The 11,218-nt window shown below is 53.5% G+C and overlaps 1 protein-coding gene across 1 annotated transcript in view; it reads left to right on the top strand.

Annotated features, from left to right (window-relative positions):
• MAPT (microtubule associated protein tau) overlaps positions 1–11,218 on the top strand; it is a 60,879-nt gene that overhangs the window by 44,279 nt on the left and 5,382 nt on the right. Inside the window, exons 14-16 of the mRNA XM_027775990.1 lie at positions 2,977–3,069; positions 6,002–6,083; positions 8,086–8,198. Coding sequence (XP_027631791.1) covers positions 2,977–3,069; positions 6,002–6,083; positions 8,086–8,198 — 288 coding nt within the window. The remainder of the gene's footprint in view (positions 1–2,976; positions 3,070–6,001; positions 6,084–8,085; positions 8,199–11,218) is intronic.

The following is an 11,218-nucleotide window of genomic DNA, read 5'->3' as shown; positions in this document are numbered from 1 at the left end:
CTTAAAACTCACGCCGGGCGCGTGTGCGTGCGTGCCCAAGATCCCGAGAGGAGAATGGAGGGGAAGGGATTGTGGTGTGACCATCCCCCTGGGGGGGGTGATTTCTCGCTTTCTGTCTCTCTGTCTCTCTCTGTCTGGAGAGTGCACGCGCCCTATAGTGAAAAAATCTCTCCAAAAAAAATTAAATTAAATAATTCTTTAAAAAAGATGCACTAAAAAATAAAGCTACTGATGACTGTAGACTATACAGAATGGTTAAGACAGAATATTATTTGATGAGGCAAGATACAGGTTATATGTACACAATGATTCTACCACTTAAATGTATAGAATGATAGTTATATATAAATGAGACTTTGAGGAAATACAAAATTTAAGTGGTTAGGGTAATGAGAAAATGGTTTTGTTTTTTATTTTTATTTTTTAGTTGTTTTTTTGCCTTAGGGCTCATGCACTTGCCAGAGAGAGACAGAGACAGTGAGAAGGAAAGAGAAATTACCCTCTGGGAGGGGTGACCATGCCACAATCCCTTCTCCTCCACTCTCCTCTCAGGATCTGGGGCATGCACTCACAAGCATCCTACATGAGTTTCAAGCCACTGGGTCTGGGACTCGAACCGCAGACAGCCATGTGGGAGTCCAGAAACAGAACCACTACACCATCTGCTGGTCCCTGTTTTTTTATTTTTTTAACCTCTATTTTTCAAAATCAGAGGAACATTCAAAAAAGTGATACATGATATATATTCACATAAGGATATGTAATTCCCAGGCTTTAAGATTCAGACCAAAGCCAGCACTTGGCCCAGTGGCTAAGAGAGCCAGATCCCACAAGGCCGACCAGGGTCTGAATCCCAGCCCTAGCAGCTTGGAAAACGCACCAGCTGTGTACGCACACTTGCCCCAAACCTCAACAGGATGGAGAAGTGGGGAGAAGGGATGGTGGCCTGACCATGTTCCACTGGGCATGCTTTCTCCGCTGTCTCTGTGTCTTTTTCTCTGATGAGTGCACATGCCCTCTGGCAATTAAAACTAAAAGACTCATACCAGAAGAATTAAGGGAAAAATGGGCTGGGCTTGAAGCAGGTCTGGGTCCTGGAGCTCAGCTACTGTCTGTCCTAATAGGCTTTGGATCCCAAGGCAGTGGCACCCACTGAGCAGGCACAAAGGAAGTGCTGAGATCTCATGCCATCTTCAAATTGTCATAAATCAAACTGGCATGCTCATTCTTTTAGGTTTATTTACTCCTTCCAAGAAAGAGAAAGAGGCAGACCAAGAGATAGGTGCCTCCAACGGGATCCTCATGCTGCAGCCCAGGCCGTCTTAGCTGGCCTCGGTCATGGGCTCGTGCACACCCGCCTGTCCACAGAGGCCCTGCAGTGTGAACCAGGACTGTTCCCAGGATGCTGCTGGGATTCTAGGTAGAAGAGGCGAGTAGGCCAATGGAGGGAAGGCACTCACAGAGCCTCCCCCAAGACAGCCTCTCAAGGCAGGAAGACGCCTGTGCTTGTCTTCTTCCTAAGCCCGCTGTGTCCTGGCCACATGACCAGGGGTCCTCAAACCTGGCTGTGCATTAGAACTGCCAGGGGACTTTTTAAAATTATGGAGACCTGGGACCAGCAGTTAGCGTAATGGCTATGCCACTGGACTCCCATGTAGTTGACCGCGGTTTGAGTCCCAGACTCAGTGGCTTAAACTCACACCGGGCACGTGTGTGTGCGTGCCCAAGATCCTGAGAGGAGAATGGAGGAGAAGGGTTTGCAGTATGGCTATTCCCCCTGGGGGGGTGATTTCTCGCTTTCTGTCTCTCTGTCTCTCTCTGTCTGTCTGGTGAGCGCACGTGCCCTATAGCAAAATCCTCACCTAAAAAAAACTCGAGAAAACTCCTTCTCTAAAAAAAAAAAAAAAATTATGGAGACACAAGCCAGACTCCTCAAGAGTCCAATTCTAGTGGCTAGGTGGTGGTGCAGCGAAAATACTCTACTCTGCAAGGCAATCCCACGTGGAAAGGTTCCCAGTTCTAGTCCAGAGGCCTTCCTAAGTATGCCAGGCGCATGAGTGCACGTGGACCAGGGATGGCTGAGGCTGGGGATGGACTGTGGCAGCGGAATCCTGTTGGGGGTGCCATCTCTCTCACTCCCTAAAAGGAAGAAATAAACTTGGGAAAAAAAAAAAAAGATCTTGGGCTGGCCCTGTTTCCCAGTTGCTAAGGGAGCTGATTATTTATGGTTAACCACAGTTTGAATCCCAGTCTCAGCAGCTTGAAAAATACACTAGGGGCCAGACAATGGCATGGTGGTTAAGGCAGCTGGATCTCACATGGCTGACTGCATGGTTTGAGTCCTGGACCCGGCAGCTTGAAAAACAGACCTGGTGTGAGTGTGGGTGTGTGTGTGTGTGTGCCCAGAATCCCAAGAACAGAATGGAGGAGAAGGGAATGTGGTGTGGCCGTCACCCCTGGGGGTGCCGTCTCACTCTCTCCCCCCACCTCTGTCGTTGCTGAGTGCACATGTCCTCTGGATGTAAAAGGAAAAAAAAAAAAAGATTCTCGTTCTAGGTCTGGGGTTTGGGATTTAAAAAAAATCTCCAGGTGATTGCGGTGGCTAACAGGCTTGAGAGCAGCCACATGGAGCCCCGAGGACGTTCCAGCGGCCCTGGCGGGCTGTGAGCTGACACGGGCCCATCGCGTCTGCTCTCTCATGAGTGTGACTGAGCACATTTCCACTCTGGCCCAACCTGGCGAGCCTCACCTCTGCTTACAGGCTTCAGAGATGCTTCCTGAAGTGCCCCTGACAGTCCTGTAATGCCGGGAACTGCCTCCTGAGGCCAGTGGCTCACAATTCGGGCTTCCCAGCAGTCCTGACCGGCAGCCTCCGAGAGAAGCCACCCCGCAGAAGGCCCTGGAATAGGCGGGTGTGTCCCTCAGAGCGAGGGCTGGGTGTGGCATGTCACTCATCCTTTTTTCTGGCTGTCAAAGGTGCAGATAATTAATAAGAAGCTGGATCTTAGCAACGTCCAGTCCAAGTGTGGCTCAAAGGATAATATCAAACACGTCCCAGGAGGCGGCAGTGTGAGTACCTTCACACTTTCCACGCACCTACTGTGGTTCGCTATTTAAGGAGTGGCATGAGCGTCTATACTTGGGAGACATTGCAGAGAATAAATCACTCTCAGGCTCAGGATCTAGCTGGGTCCTCAGGTAAATGTAGCTCACGCCCCCACATCCCCACACCTCGCCCCTTCCTGTGTCGCAGGAGGGGTCCCAGCATTGTCCCCTGGCCTGCAGGGTAGAGTAGGGAAAATGCCTGACCCTCTTTCTGACCCTCTCTGCCCAATGCTGGCCCCCAGGAGTCTCACAGCCCATTTGGAGTGGGTGGGACCTGTGCCACCTCCCCTCACCTGAGTAGGCTCTCTGAGTGGACAGCTGACCATCTGCCCTGACAAAGGTCTGTCTTGCCTCAGAGCAAGAAGCCAAGGCTCCACTCAGCCGTCTCCAGCATTTTCTCGGGAGGAGCTGGTTCCCAGCGGAGTGTAACTTTACTACCAGCTCCACCCTCTGCCAAGAGCCAAACAAAAGCGTGAAGGGTGGCCCTGCCTGCCATCCATGTTTGACTGACAGACAGGCTGCTTTGGGGCCTTTCAACTTTGGCTTCCCTGGAACGACCCCAGGGTGCATCCTCAGTGGGTGTGCACCTGTGAGCTTTGGGCTGGTCTCCCGCCCCGCCGTGGACGGACCCAGGGACCCCGTCGTCCTCCCAGCTTCCTGGTCAGCTGAAGCACACTTTTCAGTGCACTGCACTACACAGGGCACTTGGAGGCCGAGATCCTCGAGTCTGCCCAGGGGAGTAGTCTCTGAGAGCAAGCCCCACGGGTCAGCGTGGCTGCAGCCCGGGCGTCCTGTCCAGAAAGCACACAGAGCGCACCTCAGAGGGTTTATTCTTGCAATGCGCTGCTGCCTCCTGCCCAGCACCCAGTCTGGCCCTAGCCTGGGCCGCCTCCTGCGTCACCCTGCGTCCCAGCGCGCTTGCTGTGCGGCTGTTGCATGGGGCTTGGTTACCGCTTCCTCACCAGTGTCTGCAAATGTCTCCTCTGGCCCCCACTCCCTGCTCTCCTGCCCCCCACCTTGTCTTCCACCGTCATTAGAGAAGAGAGTGTGGAGGACCCTGTCCGGGGCTCCCCATGCAGTTGCTGGTGTAGGCTGGAGCTGGGCCTTCCTGGTTTCTCCACTCTGGCCACAGAAGGAAGGCTGAGAGCTTTCTGGTTGCTCTCACCTCTGGTTGGCCGGTGGGGGGTTGTGTGACTGAGGCTCCCGGGTTTCTTCAGGTGAAGTTGGGACAGGAGGGGACGAGGGGTGGTGTGGTCCACTCCCTCAATGACTGCGCAGAGAAGGTGCAGGGCCAGGGCATCCAGGGTTTCCTCGGGGCCTCTCCCGGGTGACCTGCACTGTGCCAGCCTGTGGACACAAGATAGCCCATGCTGACCCCGAGCACTGTTCTTGGTGCCTGCTGCTGGTTTGCAGATGGAGCCTTCACAGGAAGCTTCTCTCGAAGGTTGGGGGTGGCGGAGCTGGCCACCAGGCCCTGCGCACTCCCCCTCCCTGCTGACAGGCCCAGCTGCTCCTCCTCCTCCTCCTCCTGGGTGGGTCTTCACTACCCCCTGACTGGGCTCAGGGCTGCTCTCTGGGCCTGCCCTCCTCCCCTCGCCTCCCAACTGCCTGGCCACCCCACCCCAGCTCCCACCCTCACTCCTGCCAGGATCGGCTGCCCCTGCCCAGCCCCACCTCGCTCTCACAGGTTACTCCCCCTGGCCAGAGGCAGAAGAGAAGGCAGCCTTGGTCACACCAACTCTTATTTCCACCTCCGGGGCCAGAGGAGTCCCAGCCAGCCCTTGCTCACCTCTGGTCTGCCTGAGTGTTCATTCTGCAGCCGCCTTCCCACCCTGCGTCCTCCCCACGCTGTGACACACATGGGCCACACCTGCCTCCACTGGCTCCCCAGCCAGCAAGTGCCAACATGACTCGGGTTACCTAAAATAATCAGGGTTTGTTCCAGTTTAGACCTAAGTAGAAAGCTGCCCCCACTTTTTCCTGTGGCCTTGATAAACTCACTTCCCTGGGCGAGTCCAGGGTAGGTGATTGGCATCTTGCACCTTCAGTGGATCCCATGTGGTCAGTGACAGGCCATCTGGCCTCCTTACAGGGACCCCGTGGGGGTGCCCCGTCCCGGGTGCTGGTTCCTGGGCTGAGATCATTGGGCGGCTCGTGGCGGACAGTGTGGCCAGGCTGCACGCCCTTTGCCCTGGAGCCAGAGGCCTCCCGTGTGTGTGCAAGTCCACTGGAGCTTGCTAGTCACTGCGTCTTGGTGCCGCCTGCTCTTCCTATTGGTGTCGCTTTGCTCCTTTGTCCAGGACATGGCGTGTGCAGGTGCCCCGGCTCTTAACTGAGTCAGAGCTACTCTGGGTCCTGCTTGCTCTGGTGGGGATGCTGGGTCTGCGGAAGCTTCTGGAATAAAGCCCACCTCACACCACCCACTCCTCTTTGAGGACCAGCAGACACAGCCCGCTCTCTTGCCTTTCCAGCGAGATTTCTCAGACTCTGCACACGCTGATCACACTGATCGCTTCTTCGCGTTTTCACCGAACGTGAGCGGTTTCAGGGCAGGAAGGGGAGTGGCTTTTTCACATGTGTCTGCTAAATGAACAGCATGGGCCTTGCACAGTGACAAAGTGCCCCTGTTCTTCCCTGAAGGTCTTCCGTTCTGCAGGGATGGAAGACACTCCCGTCCCACAGTTAGGTTGTGAAGACTTGACTCCCGTGGGGCAGGGTTAGCAGAATTTCAACACCGCATTTTTCCACTCTGATGAGGGTGTGTTCCTCATAGCAGATGGGAACCACTGTCCAGGCAGGGCCGGGCTGACACAGCTGCTTCTCATCCTGTCACACCCATAATGAAATAATTCCACTTTATTTTGTTTCTGTCTCTCTCAACTTCTCCGGCCCCCAGGTCCAAATAGTCTACAAGCCAGTGGACCTGAGCAAGGTGACCTCCAAGTGCGGCTCCTTGGGCAACATCCATCACAAACCAGGTAGTGCCCGGGAAGGGGACTGTGGGGCACGAAGGAGGGGTGGGGTCTGCTGGAGCCTCCCGCAGAGGCTGGGAAGGCTTTTTTGCATGGGCCACCAAAGAGACCAGGGAGTGTGACCCTTGCTGGGCCTGGGAGGCGGGCTGCACCAGCTGCCTCCTGAGCAGGGCCCATGCTGGCCCAGACACGGTGAGGAGAAGAGGGAATGCTGATCTTTTTTTTTTTTTTTTTTTAAGAATTATTTTCATTTATTTTATTCATTGTCTTTATTTATTTATTTAGAAGTTGATCAGTGAGAGACAGAGAGAGAGAGCAGGAAAGTGAGAAAGCAAGCTGCTAGGTCTGAGACTCGAACCACCGTCAAACATGTGGGAGTCCAGCTGCCTTAACCACCACGCCACCTGCTGGCCCCAAATGCTGGTCTTGAACTCCAACCCGTGGTTCTCCAAGCAGGCTGTCCACAAGTCCTCTAGAGCTGGCGGTGGGCCTGATCAGGCTCCTGAGAGCCAGCTATGTGGACGTCCCAGCTTGGTCCCCAGCCAACATGGGGTTACTTCAGCTGCACCAGCTACCACGTAGGATTCCTAGGCCATTGCCATGTTCCTGCTGTGACTATGTGTGTGAACAGAACAGGATCACCCTCACAGCAGGGAAGTCGGTGTGGCCCATACATCTCTTGTGCAATGAAGGAGACATTCCAAGCGCCGTCACTGTGGCCACTGACCACAGGTGGCTGTTAAGCCCTTGAAGTGTGGCTGATGCAGTTGGGAAATTGCAATTTTCTGTCATTAGAATTCAAATCATCACATGTGGCTAGTGGCTACCATTCTGGATGACACAGGTCTAAATTATTTTTCTTTTTTTAAAAAAGAATTATTTAAATTTATTTGTATATTTATTTATCTATTTTAATTTGACCAGAGAGGGACAGAGTAAGAGAGAGAGAAAGCAAGCCGCTGGGTCCAGGACTAGAACTGTGGTTGGCCATGTGGGCATCCAGCATCCTTAACCACCACACCACCTGCCAGCCCTGACACAGGTCTAGATTCTAATTCCCACCTCAGAGTCCAGAGCAAGGACTTCTACCTTAGGCTCTGTTCAGGGCAGAGGCTGTACTTGAACTCACTGTGGGAAGAGAAGGCCATCAGCAGTTTAGTCCACGCTGTCTCATCATTTTCTGGCTCCCATTCATGCTTTGTGGATCACTCTTCCCGGTGAAAACTGTCACAATTCGTGCTACCGTCCTGAGCGTAAGCAACTTCCCTCATCCTTCCCAAGAAAGCAACGTGGGTCATCTCTTGCTCATGAACATCTCCCATGCTTGCGCATGGCATCAAGGGTCAAAGAGGGAGACAGGGCCCAAATCTTCCTTATTCAGTGCATTTTGACATCCGATTTATTTCCAAAGCCTGCTGGGCTGTCGTTGACGGGATGTTGATATGGAAAGACTGCTCACTGGAAGTCAACCACTTTAGAATTTAGAATAATTTCTGCCCTGAGCTGTCTTTGTTACTATGATTTCATTTGCTGTAGGGAGGAGGGTGGCGAGTGGGGGGATGGCCATGGTGCAGTCCCCTCTCCTCTCAGGATCATAGGCACACCTGTACATGCACCTGACATCTTTTTCAAGTGGCTGGGCCTAGGACTCAAACCGCCTTAATCACCATGCCACCTGGCTGGTCCCTGTCTTTTATCTTTCTAAAGAGTTCGCAGAGTAAATACTTGAGGTACACCTGGATTAGAGAGATGAAGCAAACCATACTCTAAGTAAAGGAGGGCCTTCAGCCCACTCCTAAAGGCTGGTCTCTATTTAGGATCTCTTGTTCAGTCCTGTTCAAGTCATGGTGTAGACCTGAAAGTCCCTGTCTACCCCAGAGCAGTGGACCTACTTTCTGCAACCCCAGCCGTCCATGCACTTGCTGTGTAGACTGCAGACCCCACCGAGGAATGCTCCATCCACTAAGCTATGGGAGGAGAGGGCAAGGCGCTGTGTGTTGTGTTCCAGGAGGTGGCCAGGTGGAGGTGAAATCGGAGAAACTTGACTTCAAGGACAGAGTCCAGTCGAAAATCGGGTCCCTGGATAACATCACTCATGTCCCTGGTGGAGGGAATAAAAAGGTAAAGGGGTCTGGGGTGTCGGGGAGAGGCTGTGTCTAGACACGGTGTACAAGGGCTGGCCCAGGTTCCCCAAGCGGGAAGGTGGAGGGTCCTGTATTGGCCCTGGGTACAGGTCTCAGCCTTAGCTGCCCATCACAATCCCCTGGGAGCTTTAACAGGGCCCCTGATTGCCTGGGCCCCAACGTGGAGATTCTGAGGGGACAGCTGGATGTCTGGAGATTAAGCACCCAGGGATTTAGTACGAAGGTGAGCAGCACTGTCCTAGCCCCTGGGGTTTGCAAGGAAGCGGCCATCCCTCAAGTCCTCCAGTCGAGGGGTCGTAACCCGTTTCCTAAACAGCTTAGGTAAAGTTAAACAATGATGTTGTAATCGGATTTCAGCCAAGTCTGCCTGTCATGGATGTGTCCATGGGGAGGCTGCTGCGCCTTGGTGTTCCCAGCAGATTCTAGGCTCCAGAGCAAGCTCCGCGGGACCCAGCACAGTCTCTAGTCTCAGCACAAAGGCAGCCCAGAGCCCCCTAGGATTCCCGCCCACACCTGCCCTGAGATGCTGGAAGCTGCTCAGTTTGCGGCCTTCAGTGCCTCCCAGCAGCTGGCTGGGGAGTGGCAAAGGGAGAAGGGATGTCCCAGAAGGGGTGTGGAATCTGAGATCCATGCCAGTGAGAGAGGGCACTGCCCAAAATGGCCCAGAAGGCTGGAAGTGGCAGCAGGGTCGCCCATCCACCATGCCATGCTGGGTGGCAGTTAGAAGTCCCTGCCCTAGGCAATCCCACCTTGCCCCCTCTGGCAGCCCCTCGCCACCTCTGCCTCCGATTCTGGATGGAGAGGCACACTCCCTCTTTTGTTTACGGCCTGTGCCTGACAGCGTAGTGTGTGGAAAAGCACCTGCGGGCGTCGCTAGCAGACTTTGGGGAAAACTCATCCCAAGACAGTGGTTCAAGGCTCACGGGAGGAGAGAGACAGCCTTGTGCTCTCTGGCTCCCACAGCACCCCCTTTGATCTCCTGTGCCCCAGGGTGGGCATCAAGTGGCCATTTCTGTCAAAGTGAGCACAAAGGGACCAGGAGGCTGCATGCCTCAAGGGACAGACATGTGGCTCAGTTTTCCTGAGAAGGAGGTGGAGAATATTTTCTGCAAAAGCTCAGGGCCCTGCTGTCTCTGTCATCTCCCTGCCTCCCTCCCCAATCCTCCATACCCTGGTAAGGTAGGGTCTCCCAGTCTCAGGATGCTTTAAGGATCCCAGGGCCCAGTCCCACTCCAGAGTCTAACTGGATGAGTCTGGATGAGTCTGGATGGGCGTGGGCACTGGTGAGTCCCTGGTGAACAAGGACTTCCTGGAAGTATCCATGGGCTGGGAAAAGCTCTGGACTTGTCTGCTTGGAGGTCTGACTCGGGCAAGATCTACTGGTCCTCTGTCCTTAGTTTCTCTTTCAGCAAAATGGGATGGGAATATCTACATCCCAGGGGGTTGTGAGACCCAAACAAGACACTGTTCTGGAAGGTGCCTGGTATGTTGTAACCACCTGAGAGCATAAGCTAGGGCCAAGTCTGTGTCTAAGCTTCCTAGCTCCTGTTTCTAACATCTCTGGGATGGCTTCAGAAAGGGTGGGCAGGGCCCTGCCCTCTCTTCTGATGACACTGTCTTGGTCTCAGAGGGTCCCCTCGGACTCAGTACTCTATTTTCCTAGTGCCATGAGCACAACTCTAACCAAGCAGTTAGCAATGAGCAGCTTCCTGGGTTCTTTCATTCTGAGGGACTTTTGGGCATTCCTAGGATTGGTTACTTTTTTGAGAAGCAAAGCTTAAAAAACCTAAAAACCTATTAACATAGGGGCCCGAGGGTGGCACAGTGGTGCAGTGTGACTCTGAGGCAGTCCCACATGGGAAGACTCCTGGCTCTAGTCCGGATAGCTCCCCGGGTAGCAGGGCACACACTGCCCGATTCAGGCCGGCTGAGGATAGGGATGGTGCCAGTGACGCGATCCCTCCTGGTCGTGCTGCCTCTCTGGCTCATAAGGGATAAATTTTATGAAAGCTTATATCAAATGGCCTTTCAAATACAGTAATATAGGAAGATTTTTTTTTTCAAAGTAGAGACTGTAAATTACCAAAATATGCAGTTTAAATGGGAACCTGGTCTTTCTCTAGGCCCACATTCAAGCCCCTTCAACTGGGCTCTTTACTGGGGTCCCTGGGCTCCTGAACTTGGATGGAAGAACAGTAACGTGTGTATGCATTCTGCTGGCTTTACCAAAGAGCCTAGGACTCCGAAAGGATCCAAAATTCCAGTGGCCACTACTTTGGGGTCACCAGGAGAGGAGGATTATGCATCACTCACATCTCCGGCTGATGCTTTCTGCTTCTGAGCCTGCCAGCATCCCTTGAGACTCCTGGCTCTGTCACTGTTGCCCTGTTTATTTTTATTTATAGTTTTTCTTTCATGAGAGTGTGAGAGTACACATGTGCACAAGCATGTCAGAGAAAAGAGGTGTCATCGCCAGGAGCCTTTCCCCCAGCTAGCTGATCGTGAGCACAACTGGAGCGACTCAGTCGGTCGACTTAGAACCTGTACCATGGTTGGCCTCACGGCTTCCAGCACTGCCGACTGGCACACCACGTCTGTGCCACGAAGACTGGCTGTTCTCCACTTTTACAGGGGCTTCACCACATCTTTTCTTCTTTTTAATATCACTTAATAGTTCGATTAACTTTCAATTTTTCATAAAGCTTATTTAACGAGAGAGACAGGGAACTCCTGACAGGTTCTTGTCACAATGTGACCCATCCCCAGCCTTCTAGCCAGCCAGGACCACGGGCACACCTGTGGGCATGTCCAATGTGCTCAGGCAGACTCAGGATCTGAACCCCAGGCCTTTCCGTAGGACTTCAGCTTTGAGCAGCAGCACCCTACTGCCTGTGCCACCACAGCTGGGCCCATGGCACCTTGTTTTCCAGCACACCTGCCAGGGCTGCTCACAGCAGCTGCCACCTCAACTCCCCAGCAGTCCCTGGCAAAGGGGAG

Source organism: Tupaia chinensis, unplaced genomic scaffold, assembly GCF_000334495.1.
Source record: "Tupaia chinensis unplaced genomic scaffold, TupChi_1.0 Scaffold000624_1, whole genome shotgun sequence".
In the NCBI taxonomy this organism is placed as follows: domain Eukaryota; kingdom Metazoa; phylum Chordata; class Mammalia; order Scandentia; family Tupaiidae; genus Tupaia; species Tupaia belangeri.
Note: the sequence above shows the minus strand (reverse complement) of the source record. Positions and strands in the feature narration are given on the sequence as shown.